Here is a 19,061-nt window from a genome sequence, read left to right as displayed (position 1 = left end):
ATGTGTGCTTTTTCCCATACAAATAACTGTTGAAGATGTTTAGTAACATTTATCTTGTTTCATTAAAATAAAATTACCTATCCTCTTTGCTTTCTAAATTACTAATAGCTTATAAGCTACATTCCATTGGTGTTAAGCTATACTCTGTTGTTGTTAATGTCTCCTGTTTAATTACTTTTGGTTAATTTTTTTATTTTCATTTTCCATTCTTCAAAGTCATTTTTGCTTTTTGTTTGTTTTGTTTCTTTGTTCATAAAGCTTTTTTGTTTCTGTTAATTATGTAGTTTTGTACCAATGGCTAGAAGCAGATCGTCATGGCAAGAGCCAAGATGCTGCAAATACGACTTCAGGTAAAAGTAAAAATTTAAAGAAAGATGGGGTGTTGTAAATCATTACTTTAATTCACCCCAAGCCCATTATAAATGTTTCTTTATTTAGTTTTATGTGGACAAACTTATAGGTATTATTTTGTATTTCTGTTCTCTTACCTTCATCTTAATTTTCATAAAGACCTCATTTGCTTCAAGCCTTTAAAAAAACTATTCAGTAGTCTTTCAGCTCTCTTGGCAGATATTTTCTACTTTCTTAGGAGGACAGGCTTAATTGCAGCTTAAATTTAGTAGGAATGTATTTTAGCAATATTGCTTAGAGTTAAGTTGATATATAGTTGGAGCAGGATATTAATATTAATATAAATGCAAATTTATAAGCCTGGTTTGCTTCAGGATAATATTTAAAAGGTAAATTTCAATTAAAGGATGCCTGTGTATAATTTTCATTTCCTAGGAAGCCAAATTCTTAGACCCTGTCATTCTCTTGCTTCGTCCTAGCAGTAAATTCTAAGTTACAGGCTTAAAAACGTGTTCAAAATGAGATGTGTAGGTTGTGCCCCATCTTCCATCTCCAAAATGCATTTGCCAAGATTCCTCTTTGGCTGGTACTAGTAGGAATAGCTGCAGACGCTCATTTCTAAATCCTTAACAATAACATCAGAATTTCTAAATAGTTGGTTCTTCCCCTAGTAGCCTTCAAAATCATATTTGCCAAGACAGCTATGTATATATAGCAGTGATCTTTCCTGTTGTCCCCCTTTCTTGGCATTCTAATAAGTAGTGGTGGTGGTGGTGGAGGTGGTGGTGGTGGTGGTGGTGGTGGTGGTGGTGGTGGTGGTGGTGGTGGTGGTGGTTGTTTTGTTTTACTTTTGTTAGATTTGTGTTATGTTTTGTGGGCTTTTTTGTTTTTGTAAAATTCTTTCTCTCTGGAGATGGTTTCCTTCTCTCCTTGATTCTTTGTGCCTCAAGAGGGTGTGATGTTCCTTAGTTAACAGAACAATTATATTGAGAATGACATTGTCATGACTTTTCTGTTATCTCCTGTTCTATTAATAACTTGGTATATGAATGAAGATAATGTTACTATTTTAACCATACACAGGCAGGAACTCATTAAAAGGTAAGTGTTGCAAGGAGTTATATTATGGGTTATATGCTGTTTCTTCTGCTACTACAGTGGTCCATATTTTATTTATATTTAGAGATGATAAAAACAAGCATTTCTGGCATTTGAGGGTGAGCAAAGGAGAGGTTTCTTGGTGGCTATATATCATCTGAGGATACCTGTTGCTGTGTCAGTTGCACAATCAGCAACATGGACTTTTAGAACTGGGAGGGAATTTTTGTTTTATCTTGTTTTTTTCTTGAACTTGAAGTGAAAAGTGATCTCTTTAAATTTTATTTATTTATTTATTTATTTTGAGTCACATTTCATTCTGTTACCCAGACTGGGGTGCTGCAGTGGCATAATCACAGCTCACCGCAGCCTCGACCTCCTAGGTTCAGGCGATCATCCCTCCTCAGCCTCCCAAGTAATTGGAATTACAGGCATGTGCCACCATGCCCAGCTAATATTTTTATTTTTATTTCTATTTTTGTAGCGACAAGGTCTTGATGTGTAACCTAGGCTGATCTTGAACTCCTGGGCTCAAGCAGTCCTCTCACTTCAGCCTCCCAAGGTAGTGACCTTTTTTTAAATGAAGAAGTGAGTAATCTAAAAATTCTTAGTGTTCACACACAAATCTAGTATCAGCTTAAAGACATCATTTACCCTTCCTGAAATCAATAAGTCTGAACCATGAATCTGTTCTCCAGCCACATTGATTCTCAGGGACTGTTTTACGTTTCTCCACTGACTTTTTGATATTTACATACTGTAGAAGCATGGTACAAAAATTGATCAACTTTCCTTAGAGAAACCTTTGACAGTTTCTCTTCTAGAAGTGAAAGCTCTCAACTCTTAGAAGATGGAAGTGTGAGGTAGAAAGATACAGAGATAAAGTACTTACCTAAGTAAGTCAGACTAATTCATAGGAAAATGATCAATCCAAAGAAAATGGTCATTAACCAATGACTTCAATTAGAAACAATAGTTTAGTTGCCTCAGAATTACATTTAAATTGTGTCCTTATTAAAAAAAAAACCTGTGTATTTTTTTTTAATTTTTTTTTCTGTTTATAAGAGTATTTCTATTTATAAAAGTTGAAATAGTTCTATAAATAGAAAATCACATTTCTTTTTTTTTTTAATAATTAATCAGTATTTTTTATTAGAGTTTTGTGGGGTACAGTTAAGGGTTAGGTGTACAATTACGTTTCATTCAGACACCCTGTTGATAAGAGGTGTTTTCCCAGCCCCAGACAGATACTTGCTACTGTTAATCACCTGTGTATTTTATATTGCAGTCTCCAACAAGATTTTCAAGTGTGACTTTTCCCTCCTTCTATGATCTGTTAAGTTTTGCACTCAGAGGTGTTTCAGTATATGTCTTTTCATATTTTTACCCAAAATGGAAACTGAGTCTAACTAGATGTCATAGTATGACTCAGAAATCAGATTGCTTTGTGATATTTTAAATTGTACAAGTAGTGGTAACTGACATTTATCTATTGGTATAATAGCTAGTATTCTGCACTTAATTAGAACTTAAGGAGCAGCCACTGCACTCCAGTCTGGGCGAGAGAGTGAGACTCCAACTCAAACAAAACAAAACAAAAAAAAAGAACTTAAAAAGTTGAGAAACACAGAAGATAGAATTAAATTGCTTCAAGATCTTCTATGTCCTTGATCCCAAATTGTTTACATTGGGAATTAAAGACCTATCTACTTTAAAATATTTTATGAAACTAAAGCATTTGGAGGTAACAGGTTTTATGGGAATTAATTTGGTCAAGGATATGAAGAAATGATCTGACAGCTATTATTGAATTCTCTTACATATAATAATCAACATATAGCCTACTTTTATCTTCCAGAATTTTAACAGGTAATGAATTTGATTTAGAATAGCTAATTTATTTTAAAAGGGTAATGTGTTTAATATGTTCTGTCTGTTAAATTGGTGACTCAGCAGTGATGTTTCTGTTAATTCTGTTACTAAGAACTTGAGTTTGCAATCACATTTATCAGATTTTTGTGGAAACTCAAGCAAAATTACCTTCTTTGAGCATTACAACATTGGATCTACCTATGTATAAAGTTTCAGGATTGTAAGAAGTACGATTAGCTTAATTCAATATGTTTTTTAGTGAAGTAAATATTTTCTTATACATTTTAAAAATCACCACATAATAAAATAAGAACAATAATTAGGTTACAGCAATGATTATATTACTGTGTATTATTTTTCAGTATCAGTTGTCTAGCCAGTATTTTAAAATTCGGATTTTGAAGTTTTAAATGCAGATCTTTTATTAACAGTATTTTAGTTGTGTATTGGGAATCTTACAACTCAGACTATTAGAGGTGGAAATTGAATCAGATGTCAACATTATCAGCCAATATGTATAAAATAAATATAAAACTATGACATACTTTTGGAAAATTCTGGATATTAACTATATTAATTATTTGTTGTAGGTGAAAATTTTGACCAGAGTCCTTTGAGAAGAACATTCAAATCCAAAGTTCTTGCTCACTATCCTCAGAATATAGAATGGAACCCTTTTGATCAAGATGCCGTGAACATGGTATGTGTTTTTCTTCTTCATTCTCTCTTTAGCCTACTTTTAATTTTATTAAAATGAAGATAGTGACTATAATTGGAATGTCTTCGTTATTTAATTTCTCCTTTGAGCAATTTTATAAGAAATAGACAATTGTCTCCATTTTACAGATGTGGAGACTGAAGTGCAGAGAAGTGAAGTGACTTACCCAGAGTTTCCACAGCGAGTAGGTTTATATCATAGACCCTAAAGCCCATGTTAGTTTCCTGCTATTAAGCTGTGCTGTGTATTTGTGTTAATTAATACGTGGAAGCTTTGATTAAACAGTGATATTGCTTTGTTTCTCTGAGTGGAACCTGATAGAAAGAGCCTGGTTATAATTTTCATACTTAAAGGAATATTGTATGGTAGGCCTGTAATTTGTTATTTTCACAGGCAATGTAAAAATGAAAAGGAACTTAAATGCATCATTTAGGCATGAGTAGCAATTTGTAAAGAATCTGGATTAATGTAATGAGTTACCAAGGCTGATTAAATGTCTCCCTTAACTGGGCATGGCTCGTGCCTATAATTCCAACTACTTGGGAGGCTGGGCAGGAGGACTGCTCGAACCAAGGAGTTCAAGACCAGCCTGGGCAACATGGCAAGACGTTACCTCAAGGTAGATTGGTAGGTAGGCAGACAGACAGACAGTCTCCCTTAAAGGTTCTTAGAAATAAAGTAGGTCATAGTTTTCAGGTTACTTAGGAAGGATTCTTTTTAGAAGACTGGATAATATCTTAGACTCCATCAACTCTGTGATTATATAATTCAGGGGACCCCAAAGTGATCAGAAATCAGGCATGAGAGAAACAGAAATGACTAATGGTGAGCTGAGACACTGTGATAGACACTGTTCTTTTTGAGTATTTTAAAGATAGTGATAAAGAGACAAAAGAAGACTGGGTATGGTGGCTCATGCCTTCTGGGGCGATCTGGGAGACCAAGGTGGGAGGATTGCTTGAGCCCAGGAGTTCAAGACCAGCCTAGGCAACATAATGAGACCTCACCTCTACAAAAAATAAAAAAAATCAGCCAGGCATGGTGGCATGCTTCTGTAGTATCAACTGCATGGGAGGCTGAGGCAGAAGGACCACCTGAGCCCAGGAGGTCAAGGCTGCAGGAAGCCATGATCATGATCACTCCAACCTGATATGCCGAATCGAGAGAGAGGGAGAGGGAGAGGGAAAAGACTCCATTAAGTCCTGATAATCTAAGAGAAGGAAAATATTTAGTAGATACCTGCTAGGTACTTTATATAGGTTATTTTCACATACATGGACCCAGTTATAATTTTTTTATTTCCCTGAAGAAATAATTTGCTCACAGTTATGCAGTGAGGCTCAGAAGTTAAATACAGATCATTATTACTCTCTGGCTCACTTTTTTTCTACTTGCCACACTGCCTTCTCAAAATAAAAACGATATAACTTCATTTTGATCTATTCCAGAAATGCCATGGGTCACACTGGACCCTTTGTATACTGTTGTATCACAGGAAACTCTTACCAGTCTAGATTTCCTCCAAAGAGGGGATAGCATGGTGCTTTTTGTAAGAGCAGATGCCTACAGCACTTGGCCCTGTGACTCTGATGCTTATAGGCACACTGTGATGATTTTCCTAAACTCTTAACCCAATATTGTACTAAAATAATTAGAAATGCCAGTTTGCTGGAAGTTAATACTATGGATGCCTAGCATCATCTTTGATGATGACAGTGCTATAGGTACCAAGTAGAACACAACTGTTAGTTTTCTTCATGAGACTTGGAAGAGTCCAGACAAGAATTTGACTAAAATAATTAACAAAATAGCAGTGACAAAAAATAATTTATCAGCTCTTATGCAGTAAATTAATAGAAAGGTATTAAGAGTGTGAACAGATTATAAAACTTAATTTTCTTAAATCGGTAAAATATTTCAAAGTATAAGTTATTCTGAGCTGGGCTCGGTGGCTCAGCCTGTAATCCCGCGCTTTGGGAGGCTGAGGTGAGTGGATTGCCTGAGCCCGCGGGTTCGAGACCCGCCTGGGCAACTTGGCGAGACTTCATCTCTACAATAAATCAAAAAATCAGCCGGACATGGTAGCGCGTGCCTGTAATTCCGGTTACTCGGAAGGCTGAGGCGGAAGGATCGCCGGAGCTCAGCAGGTCGAGGCTGCGGTGGCCAGGAGCGGCCACTGCACTCCAGTCTGGGTGACAGAGTGAGACTCCAACTCAAAAAAAAAAGTTATTCTGTGAGAAATCAGAATGATGTCCAGGACTAGGTTCTTACTAAAATATGAATCCACAGTCATTTTGAATGAAATGATGCACTTAATGTATTTTCTTTTTTTTCATCATTTGAATGAACTAATATGAGGTATCTATGGTGACTTTTGCGTCTGACTGCAAATCATGCTTCTCTAAAGTAATTATCAGCTTCCTTGATCTTATTTTCTTTACCCCTTGCCCCTGGGTTATTTTATGTAAGCAGCAAAAATTTACCTCTGAAGAATAAACACAAAGGCTGTGTTTTGATAGTTAAGCACCACGTAGCATTTTTTTAATTGCTGCAAATCTAAAAGAATTTGCTTGCACTCCTTGAAAATCTCTGAAAAGCATCCCATTAAACTAGTTTGCATTTGGGTCATACATTTACTGCCCTTAATTTCCTCTTTGCTTTATTAGTAAGTGCATTTATATGAAGCTATAATTTATACCCACCTAAAGATATAAAGCTTTGTCTTGCCTTTAGAAAAATCCCACTGCAGTGAGTCATCACTTTCTGTAATATCAGTCATTCCTCTAACAAGCAGCAGTGTTGCTTGAAATAAAAGGTCATTAATTTTATGCATAAATTAAGTACCCAAAGCAATGAAACTTGTTAAATAAAAAATTTCATGTATATAAGTATAGTACAAATAAAATAGAAAATGAATACAAATAATAAGTGAAATTATCTGAATTGTTTGCTATTTATACTTTTCTTGGTTGCTAGTTTAGGTGGTTGTTTTTTGTTCTTTGTTTTTTGAGTTGGTGTCTCACTCTGTAACCCAGCCTGGAGTGCAGTGGCACGGGGATGACTCGCTGAAGCCTCAACCTCTCCCCTCAGGAGATCCTCTCCCCTTACCCTTCTGAGAAGCTGGAACTACAGACACATACCACCAGACCCAACTAATTTTTTTACTTTTTTGTAGAGATGAGGTCTTGCTATGTTGCTTATGCTGATCTCAGACTCCTGGGCTCAAGCAATCCTCCTCCCGCCTGTTTTCCAAAGTGCTAGGATTATAGGCAGGAGCCACTGGGCCTGGCCCAATTTAGAGATTTTTATGAAATAAATAGAAGTATCATAAATAGAATCATACAGTAAACAATCATATACTAATCACTCAGAACTAACATATCCAGGGAGACACCTCTTATCAACAAGGGTGCCTGAACAAAGCATATTTGTATACCTAACCTTTAACTGTACCCCACAATATCATAATAAAAAATATTGATTATAAAAAAAAGAACTAACATATCAACATTTAGATGTTTGCTTCAGATCTGTACTTTTCGTTTTAAATGAAACAAAGCATTGCAAATAGAGCTGAAGGTTCCCTAGCCCAACTTTCAGATCTCTTTGAGGTAATCTGCATTTTGACATCCATGAGTATTTATATAATGTTCTAGTTGATATATCTTATCCTTAAGAATGTATTATACCTAGGAATTCTTAGGACAAAAACATGGTTAATAACATTTTGAGTTTTTTTGAGTCAGAATCTTACTTTGTCACCTAGGCTGGAGTGCAGTGGCACAGTAATGGCTCACCACTGCCTCAACTTCCTGGGCTCAGGCTGTCCTTCTGCCTCAGTCTTGTGAGTAGCTGGAGCTATAGGCACACATCACCATACCTGGCACATTGTTTTATTTTTTGTGGAAGCAAGGTTTCTCTGTTTTCCTAGCTGATCTCAAACTCCTGGCCTCAAGTGATCCTCTCACCTTGACCTCCCAAAGTGCTGGGACTACAGGCATGAGCCACTGTGCCCAGTCAGTTATACCTTTTTAAGCAAGACATACAAGATTTCTATTTTCTATATCTGTCCTCAGTGAAGCGTCTGATTTATATTTCAGTTAAGAGTAATAATTACTACAAAGCTCTTAGTTTACAACTTACTGTTTGCTTTGATCACCAAGAAAGACATATTGGAACAATGAACAAAAAATGAAGGGTAAAATGTTGGCTGAAGAAACCTATTTGGATGCTCATCTTGTAAGATTTTAAGGAAAAATTTGAAATGGAAATTTAAGGAAAAATTTGAAATGGATAACCTCAAATTGTATTCACAGGTTTGACATTAAAATAAAAGCAAATCCTCATTCTGAGTCAAGTTTAAGCTCATATCTCACAATAGACTCATAAGAATGGGGCCCTAACCTAGCCATTGCTGGGGGGAACCCCTGTTTCCTTAACACTGCAGCTAAAATATTTCACTGGCATCTTAAAACTCAGCACATTCGAAACTGAATTCACATTTCTTCTACCAATCTTGGTCAGTGAGTGGTACAACCATCCACCTAGTTGCCTGGGCCAAAATCGGAGCATTCTTAAAGTTCTCACCCTCTCCCATAAACCATCAGTCATCTGTCTGATTCTTTCTGTTTCCACACAGCCTTGGTCCAAACCGTCAAGATTTCTCAACTCGACTCCTGTAGTAACTAACTGACCTTCTGCCCTGTCCTTTTCATTCTTCATACTATAGCTTCTGCTTATGCTGTTTCTCGTCTCTAGGAGGTTCTTGCAGCTCTCCTTCACCTAGTGGATTCTTACTGTTCTTTTGGAATTCGTTTTAAACTTGAAATTTTCTCAGAGAAGCCACCCCTGACCATCACCTTTCACTACGCTCACAACCCTCAGTCAGGTCCCCTTAGGTTCTTTTAGCACCTTGCACCTCATTGTAGCTCCTGTCCCAGTTACAATTAAGTGATTATGTCACTAGTAGTCAACAGTGTATCTCCTGCTATAATGTAACCTCCATGAGGATGAGAACATTTATCTTATTCATTGCTATATTCCTGGCTTTGCACATATAGACACGCAAATCATTGACTAGATGAAGGAATAATAACTTGCTTAAAATACTTCCCTTACCTGTCCTTAACTAGTTGCCCCCCACTGCAAAACCATCTCTTAAGCAGGGGTAGTTAGGTGGTCTCTTTTTTCCTGTGACATCTTGAACACACTCCTTAGCAGCACTGATCATATTATTTTGTAACTATTGGTTATTATGTGTTTTTCCTACTAGACTGAGAGCTACTGAAGGAAAGGACTATTTTGTCTTTTGAGTTGTCAAGATTTAATGGAAAACTTGGGATTTGAAAAAATGTTTATTGAAGGAAGGTAGGGAAGGAGGGAAGAAAGGAAGGGCAAACTGACCAACTCCTTTCTCTTTTTCAGTCATGTGTCACTTAATGACAGGGATACATTCTGAGAAGTGTGTTGTTAGACCATTTTATCATTGTGTTGTTACAGAGTGCACTTACAGGAACCTAGGTGATATAGCCTAATGGGCATCTAGGCTCTATGATGTGGCCTGCTATTCTTCCAGCCTTCCTTGTATATTTAGTTCATCATTGACCAAAATGTCATTATGTGGCACATGAGTATATATGTATTTGTGTAATGAAAGAGAGGCCATGGGAGTCATAGAACTGTACGATATGGAAACTGGAAAGGATCCAGAGAGATAATAAGAATATTTGGGCACCCAAACTAGAAGAGGTACACAAATATCATTCTGAGCCTACTTTGGTTAAATCTGGTTACCAGTGGTAATCTGATCACCAATGACAACTCTAATTTGTAGTTGTTTTATTGTGGGAAGGTGGCATGGGGAAGGGATATTGTTAATAAGTAGCAATATTATGAGATAATAAGAGATGTTAACACCATGGGCTGCAAATTTTTATTTGTATCTCAGGTTTTCTGAGAAATTAAATATCTAGCCAGGCGTGAAACACGTTCCTGTAGTTCCAGCTACTTGGAAGGCTGAGGTGGAAGGATCGCCTGAGCCCAGAAGGTCAAGGCTGAGGAGGCCATGAGTGTGTCACTGCACTCCAACCTGCCTGGGCAACAGAGTGAGACTCCAACTCAAAAAGAAGAAAAAAAAATCTAGCAGTTTCTGACAATTCAACAATTCTGTCCTGTCTTGGGTTTTCTGACAAAGGAAGTATCTTATAGACATACAACAGTTTTTGTAAATGAAAAATCAATACCATTTTGCAATTCATGCGTTCCAGATTAGAAATATAATTCTTACTTTTTTTGATTTGTGGGAAGAGCATTCAAGAAAAATTCTTACATCTGTTATCTGTAGCATAGAAAGTCATTCTTCACTTTGAGCACAACTTTTGGCAAGCTTTTCCCGTAGATGTTTGAATGTGTGCTCAAGAAAGCTACAAACCCTTAAAGGAAAATTTGGCAGCTGTTCAAAAACATTTGAGCTCTGATTTTGTGACTTATGATGACAGGAAAGCCTATCAATTAAATTAAATCTTTATGTTGACTTTGGAGGTCACTATGTTTCTATATTACCTACTTGATGCAGAAGGAGATGAACTAAGTCTGGGCCTTATCCCCCAGCTGTTATTTTTGTCTGTTTTCTTGTTTACTCATGTATTCATTCAGCAAATACATATGTGCCGTGTACTGTGCTAAACAAGTTTGAACTTAACCTGGAGTAAGAGTCATTCAGACCATCGCTTCTACGTCTTCATTAACTACAGTAAATGTATCAGATGAATTTTCATTCATGCTGTCAGGAGTGCAACTCATTAACTTGTTATGGTAAAATCAGCTGTAATTTGAAGGTAGAATTATGAAAAGATCCTGCCATGGCCTTTCCTTTATATAGTTATTCCCAGGACTAGGAAAAAGCAGGGTTTTTTCTCCTCAGCAAATCCAGATGTTCATGGGTTTTACCTAGGTCTGTATCTTACTCTATCCAAATATACACGGTAATTTAATATGTAAAAGAACTGGATAAATCTACCTTAATTCTTTCCAAGACTCTTATTCAATGAACACTTGTTCACTGGTGCACTAATGATGAGCTTCAGTTTTTTTCTTTTTATCCCTGTTATTAATCACAATCTCTTGTAGTCCCAAATGGTATATTGTTTCACGTGTAGTATTCTTGAATATTCAAAATTACTGAAATATAGCACCAGCCCTTGAGTAGCTTGTAATCTAGAGAGCAAATAGAATTATAGAATACTAGTAACATGTATTATATACAGCATACATATATATACAATAGTGCACAGCTTTAATTGCCTGCTCACACAATAGATATTTTTTTGAGGAGTGACATTTTATTTATTTATTTATTTTGAGTTGGAGTCTCACTCTGTTGCCCAGGCTGGAGTGCAGTGACATGCTCATGGCCTCCGCAGCCTTGACCTGCTTGGCTCAGGTGATCCTTCCACCTCAGCCTTCCAAGTAGCTTGAACTACAGGCGCACGCTACCATGCCCAGCTAATTTTTTATTTGTTGTAGAGACGAGGTCTCACCAAGTTGCCCAGGCTGGTTCGAACCCCTGGACTCAGGCAGTCCTCTCGCCTCGGCCTCCCAAAGTGCTGGTATTACAGACTTGAACCACCACGCCCAGCCTAGGAGTGACATTTTCATGGCATACAGAAGATGAGGAGAATGCTTTTTTATAGAAAAGGGAAAGGAAGACCTCCCTAAGGTAGCATGTATGCAGACTCTTAAGAGAAGTCAGAGATTGTTTGGTTACCTATTACTGCATGACAGTTCATCCCCTTAGTTTACCACTTAGTGGCTTAAAACAAGATTTGCCCTTTTTTTTTTTTTCTTCATAAAGAGCCAAATAGCAAATAGTTGTTAGGTGTACAGTTTCTGCCACAGTTATTCACAGTTGCTGTTGTGTACAAGCGTCCATGGACAGTGCATAAATGGATGAATGTGACTGTGTTCCAGTGAAACTTTATTTACAAATTCAAATGACAGATTGGATTTGACCTAAGGTTCTATCTTAGTCCATTCCTACTGTCACAACAAAATACCTGCGACTGGGTAACTTATAAAGAACAGAAATTTATTTCTCATGGCTCTGGTAGCTGAAAGTATGAGACCAAAGTGCCAGCAGGTTTAGTGTCTGATGAAGGCCTAGTCTCTACTTCTAAGATGGTGTCTTGTTGCTGTGGCCTGCAGAGGGGATGAATGCTATGTCCGGTGTCCTCACATGGCAGAAGGGACAGAGGGGAAAAAAGGCATTGGGGTGCTCTCTTCAACTTCTTTTACAAGATGTAATCACTTCCCAAACGGCCCTACCTCTTTTTTTTTTTTGAGTTGGACTCTCACTCTGTCGCCCAGACTGGAGTGCAGTGGCTGCTCCCGGCCACTGCAACCTCGACCTGCTGGGCTACGGCAGTCCTTCCGCCTCAGCCTTCCTAGTAGCCAGAATTACAGGCATGCGCTACCATGCCCGGCTAATTTTTTGATTTATTGTAGAGATGAAATCTCGCCAAGTTGCCCAGGCTGGTCTCAAACCTGCGGGCTCAGGCAATCCACTCACCTCAGCCTCCCAAAGCGCGGGATTACAGGCTGAGCCACTGAATCCGGCTTGCCCTACCTCTTAATACTATCACCATGGGATTTAAGTCACAACACATGGATTTTGGAATGATACATACATTTAAACCATAGCGGGGCTGTAGTTTGCTGATTCTTGATTTAAAACAACAAAATCATTAGTTTGCTTACAAACCTACAGTTAGGTTTTGGTTGGCAGCCCCTCTGATACACCTGGTATCAGTTTGGGTGCTTTGAAGGTTGAGGACTGAAATTATCTGAAAACTCACTCGCTCACAGATCTGTCTCCTGGTCTAGAAATATAGCTGGGGCTCCCTCTGTCTCTGTGGGATCTCTCCATTTGGTCTCACCAACATGACAGTTTCAGGTTGGCCAAACTTGTTATGTTACCCCAGGGATGGGGCGGGGGGGATGGGGAGGGCAGAGCAGAGGTGGGGAGAAGAGAAAAAAAGAAAGTGGGGTCAGGAGGTGGAAGCTGTATCACTTTTTAAGCCTCTGCTCAAAAATGTCACTTGTCTCTGCTGTTGCGTTTTACCTGACTATGCCAGGGGTGGGCAAACATGCCCTCCAAGCCAAATCCACCCAATTGCCTGTTTTTGTTAATAAAATTGTATTGGAACAAAGCTGCTCCTGTTCCTATATGTATTCTCAGTGCCTGCTCTCATGCTACAGTGCTAGAGTTGAGTAGTTGTGGCAAAGACTGTATGACCTCCAGAGCCTAAAGTATTTATTATCTGGCTTTTTAAAGAAAAAGTTTGTAAATCCCTGCATAGGTACTCTCAGTAGCCTACCCAGGTCCAAAGAGAGGGGTAGACTCTACCTTTTGATGGGGGAGTGACAGGGTTCTTAAAGAGTGTGTGGAACTAGAAATATTGTTGGAGATATTTTTAGAAAATATAGTCTGTCACAGGGAATGAACTATGTGAACACCTAGGGGAAGACAGTAGCTGGGAGCAGGAACTGCACATTTTGTCAGGAGGTATATTCACAGAGCAGTGACAAGTAGGTGAGGAGCACCAGGGTGAGGGTGAGAACGTTGCTGGGGGTCAAGTCACATGGGACCTTTAGGCCATTATATGGACTTCTGCTTTGGTGAGATAGGAGACCTTGGGACAGTTTTGAGAAGAGTGACAGACTATAACTTATATATTTTTAAGGATCACATTGACTGCTATATGGGGACCAGATTATGGGGAGAAAGGGTGAAAGCAGGAAGACTAGTTAGCAGGCTGTTACAGGCATCCAGGCAGGAGAAGCGGGTGGCTTAGATTAGAGTGGTAGATTGGTAAGAGTAAAGATAGAAGCAATTACTTTCTGACTTGGTAAGTTGAGGTCAGAGGATCATTTGGCCTAGGAGTTCAAGGCTGCAGTGAGCTATGATCATACCACTGCACTCCAGACTGGGTGACAGAGCAAGACCCCATTTCTAGAAAAATAAAAAGTAAATAAAGCAGAAGCAGTAATTAGTTTCTGAATATATTTTTGAAGTTAAACTGATAATGTTTGCTAATGGATTGGATAATAAGGTGAATAAGAAAGAGAATAAGCAAAAGTGACTCCAAGGTTTTTGTCATGGGCAAACTAGATAGATGGAGATATGGGGAAGATTGATACAGGGAGAAACAGGTTTGGAAGAAGAAATCAGGACTTCAGTTTGGGAGAGGGGTAGACTCTACCTTTTGATGGGGGAGTGACAGGGTTCTTAAAGAGTGTGTGGAACTAGAAATAGTAACGGTCCGTGGCATGCTAGGACATGGGCTGCAGAGCAGGAAGTGAGCAGCCAGCAAGTGGCCCTTTGCTTTCTGTCAGATCAGCGGCAGCAGTAGATTCTCATAGGAGTGCAAACCCTATTACGCATGCGAGGGATCTAGGTTGCACACTCCTTATGAGAATCTAATGCCTGATGATACATCTGCCCCACCTCCCCCCATCCATGGAAAAATCATCTTCCACAAAACCAGTCCTTGATGACAAAGGTTGGGACTGCTGGCCTAGTAGACATCTTGATGGGATTGTAAAGTAGATACTCAGTTAAGAGTCAAGTTCATAAGTCAGTAAATTTGGATGTTGACAGAGTATAACTAAAATCATGGAAGAAATTGCTCAGGAGATAAGGTTGGATAGAAAAGAGTGCCAAAATGTGATGGCATAATCTGATGACATGAGCTTCAAAGCCAAGGGCTTTTGGGGAGGAGGGAAGGACCATGATCTGAAGTGAAGTGGCTGTGAGGAGTAATTAGGACACCCACTCACCTTTGTGCTGAATGACGATGTTGTTGCACTAATCCTGTCCTACCATCAAGTTTGGTTATTGTTAAGCAGTAGGAACCCAGAAATTTTAACACAGAAAGATCCCTACTCTACAAAATAAAGTGTTCTGTGCATAGAGGAGGGAAGAGCATTGACCCTCTCAACTTCTTCCTCCTGCCTCTCACTCCCTTCCAAGGCCCTGAGGCGTGCCTGTCTCCTTGGAACCACTTGGAAAACCACTCCTCTTCAGTGCTCCAAGATTGAGGTGCTCAGAGGCACATCTAGTTCTGTTCCTCTCTGCTAAAACCCTTCAGAGATTTCCCATTGTCCTTCTCAGAATTCTAATGTGGCTCACCAAGCCCTTCATGGCTAGCCCCTAATTCTTTCTCTTGTTTTCTCTCACTTCCTCCACCTTGCATTCTGTGCCCCACTCACACTGTCCTTGTTTCAGTTCCTCAAACCATCAAATTCTTTCTTAGGGCTTTTGCTGCACATGTTGGTCTCTCTGCCTAGAGTCTTATTATATTATTTATCTTACTAACATCTGTAGCATCCCCAGGTTTCGGTTTGGACTTCATTTTTCCTGGTGTCTACCTCTTGTCTAATTTATGTTCTTTTCCTGTGTATTTTCCATATCATAGCTCGATCATAGCCCTTCCCTTTATTGCTTAAGGATTTTTAATCGTCTGTCATTCTTACGCAACTGAAAGCTCTGTAGGGACAGGAACTATGTCTCGCTCACCATTGTATCACCATCATGGTGCCTGGCTCTTGAGGGCTTTTATTTTATATTATTTTTTTCCTGCCTCAGGTTTATTTGTACAAATAGCACAGGAGGACACCAGCCCCACACAGACAGCAGCCCAGGGTTCACACCAGTCCTTCTTTCCTCACGTTGGCAGACAGAGGCCTCTACTCTGGAGTCCTGGGCCCCCACTGAAGCTGGAACTGCTGCTGGAGCTGTGGCCAGGGCTTTAACTTGGCCTTTGGCCAGCAGAGTCTTAGGCCCTTGGTGGTGTGGGCATGAACACTGTTTCCAGGCTTGTGGTGGACACTGCAGGCAAGTTGATTACGTTTGCAGCTAGGACCCTTGGCATCTTGGGTTTCACCTCCTTGGAATTTACGAGGGCTTTGATAGCCTTGGCTCGTGCACTCATGGCTTTGGTGTTATTGGCCTGCATCTTCTTCAGGCCCTTCTTGTACTTCTTGGCAAAGTGCCTGTTCCACCGGAACTTGGGGTCCACCCCCTTAAGAGACTCGTATCTTTGTGATCAGGGTTTCTTGATGCCATTTTCGGGACTGGTTGTGTGTGGTGTGGTTCTTGGACTTGGCCATGTCCTTACTATAACTCGCAGATCCTGAAGGCTTGAGGGCATTTAATAAATGTCTTTTGATGGTTTGAATGAAGGACATGTGATTTTTAAGGTGAATTGTGTTTTCTCGGCAATGTAAGGATTTGGGAGACAGTCTAAATTTTGCATCACTTATTGAATGGGGGAGAAAAGAAGAGAACAATGTAATAATGTGTGGTTAAATTATTCCATGCAGAGTATATTGCAATACAGAAGTAGAAAGAAATATACAAGCATGAATAATGATTACATTAGGATGGCTGAATTACAAGTTCTATTTTTCTTGCTGTTTCAAGTTTTGTTTGTTTTATTTTAAATGTTTTAAGGAACTAACTCTAACTTTTTGTGCATTTTAAATGTGTTAAACATAGCATCTTTAGCTCCTCTGGTAATTATGTTCCCAAGTTTGACTCAATCCTGGGTAGTTCCCAAGACCTAGAACATAATCTGAAATAATCTCAAATAGCTTGTTTCTGTGCTTCTGCTTTAGTAAATTAAAAAGCTTTCCAGCCGGGCTCGGCGGCTCAGCCTGTAATCCCGCGCCTTTGGGAGGCTGAGGTGAGTGGATTGCCTGAGCCTGCGGGTTCAAGACCCGCCTGGGCAGCGAGACCTCATCTCTACAATAAATCAAAAAGTCATCAAAAATCAGCCGGGTATGGTAGCACGTGCCTGTAGTTCCGGCTACTTTGAAGGCTAAGGCGGAAGGATCGCTGGAACCCAGCAGGTTGAGGCTGCGGTGGCAGGGAGCGGCCACTGCACTCCAGTCTGGGCGAAAGTGAGACTCCAACTCAAAAAAAAAAAAAGAAACTTAAAAAAAATAAAAAGTTTTCCTGGCTGGTCTTGGTGGCTCAGCCTATAATCCCAGCACTTTGAGAAACTGAGGTGAGTGGATTGCCTGAGCCTATGGGCTCAAGACCAGCCTGGGCAACTTGGCAAGACCTCATCTCTACAATAAATAAAAAATTAGCCAGGCATGGTAGCGCGTGCCTATAGTTCTGGCTACTTGGAAGACTGAGGCTGAAGGATTGCCAGAGCCCAGCAAGTCAACGCTGGGGTGGCCATGAGCATGCCACTGCACTCCAGCCTGGGTGACGGAGTGAGACTCCAACTAAAAAAAAAAAACTTTCCTTTTTCAAAGTTTACTTTTCTAAAGTAAAGTATCATATTGTTCAAAGTAGCAAAGATGATGCTCTTATTATTCTTTGCTTAACTTTTTTCCATTTATTAAATGAGCCTTCTATTTCTCTGTTCCTCTGAAACATTGTCACCATTACTACAAAAATAGTAGTTAAGTATTGAATATTTGTAAAGTGTCTTTACATACTCTGTCTTCAAGTCATTGACATAGCGACTGTTGTAGATAAAGAACTGAGGCTTAGAGAAGTTACATTACTTGCTGAAGGTCACAGCTTGGTTAGATTAGAGGTTTACTTGGGGCTTAAATCAAAGATCTTCTTGTTCCTAGTAAAACTCCCTACACATGATACCACACAGTAAAAGATTTTTCTCTTGTATACATATTTTTTTATAATCTTTTCTACCTGTGTTTGCTAATATGTATATACTGCATTCTGATGCTTTTCCCCTTCCTCCACAGTTGTGCATGCCTAAAGGGCTGTCTTTCAGAACACAGACAGATAATAAAGACCCTCAGTTCCACTCATTTATAATTACCAGGGAAGATGGTTCTCGCACCTATGGCTTTGTTCTCACTTTTTATGAAGAGGTGACAAGTAAGCAGATCTGCACAGCCATGCAGACACTGTACCAGATGCACAACGCAGAGCACTACAGCAGCGTGTACGCGTCCTCTTCTTGCAGTATGGACTCACTGGCAAGCAGCATTGACGAGGGAGACACGACTTCCCTTCTGAAGCTCCAGCGATATAACTCCTATGATATTAGCAGAGACACCCTGTATGTTTCAAAAAGCATATGCTTGATCACACCGCTACCTTTCATGCAGGCCTGCAAGAAATTCCTCATCCAGCTCTACCAGGCAGTGACTTCGCAGCAGCCACCACCCTTGCCTCTTGAGAGCTACATCCACAATATTCTTTATGAGGTGCCCCTTCCGCCTCCAGGGAGATCCCTGAAGTTTTATGGCGTTTATGAACCTGTCATCTGCCAGAGACCTGGGCCCAGTGAACTCCCCCTCTCCGATTACCCCCTTCGAGAGGCATTCGAGCTCCTGGGATTAGAGAACCTGGTGCAGGTGTTCACCTGTGTTCTTTTAGAGATGCAGATCCTTCTCTACTCACAAGGTAGGTCTTCCCACATTTTAAGTTTTCCAAAAACAGGTACTTGTGCTCCCAGCTCCTGTATTCTGTGGGGTATATCATTGGAATCCAATAAATAGTGGTCATAGCCTTTTCTGTTTTGTGTGAAGGGAACGTGTATGGGTGGGGCCAGGGTGAGACGGTGCTTTCCTTTGAGGTGGTAGTGACTGTAGAGAGAAACAGGAAGGAGCACAACAGTTGACTGATTTGGGTTTGTAATATTTCTTAATGGAAAGAGCCCTTTATTCCTGATAATGTATAATCATCCAACAAAAACATTTCATAATGAGAGAAAATTCTATTACTACCAGAAACATATAGACTTCCCATTCTTTACAGATTAGTAAAAGTTCACATCAAAACTCAACTGAGGCCAGGCATAGTGGCTCACACCTATCCCAGCACTTTGGGAGGCCAAGGCGGGAGGGTTGCTTGAGCCCAGGAGTTCAAGACCAGCCTGGGCAGCATAGTGAGACTGCTTCTCTACAAAAAATCAAAAATTAGCAGGCATAGTGGTGTGCACCTGTAGTCTCAGCTACTTGGGAGGCTGAGGTTGAG

General features: G+C 39.7%; 1 protein-coding gene across 1 annotated transcript; it reads left to right on the top strand.

The window, feature by feature from the left end:
- Window positions 1-289: 289 nt before the first annotated feature.
- Window positions 290-18,705, top strand: LOC103257603 (DENN domain-containing protein 5B-like). Its single transcript, XM_021711018.1, has 4 exons — window positions 290-350; window positions 3,912-4,021; window positions 17,822-18,488; window positions 18,614-18,705. The coding sequence occupies exons 2-4, from the start codon at window positions 4,019-4,021 to the stop codon at window positions 18,703-18,705; spliced, it is 762 nt and encodes a 253-aa protein (XP_021566693.1). The 5' UTR covers window positions 290-350; window positions 3,912-4,018.
- Window positions 18,706-19,061: the final 356 nt, after the last annotated feature.

This window comes from Carlito syrichta, unplaced genomic scaffold (genome assembly GCF_000164805.1).
Source record: "Carlito syrichta isolate Samal-C Ts95f unplaced genomic scaffold, Tarsius_syrichta-2.0.1 Scaffold301814, whole genome shotgun sequence".
Classification (NCBI taxonomy): Eukaryota; Metazoa; Chordata; class Mammalia; order Primates; family Tarsiidae; genus Carlito; species Carlito syrichta.
Note: the sequence above shows the minus strand (reverse complement) of the source record. Positions and strands in the feature narration are given on the sequence as shown.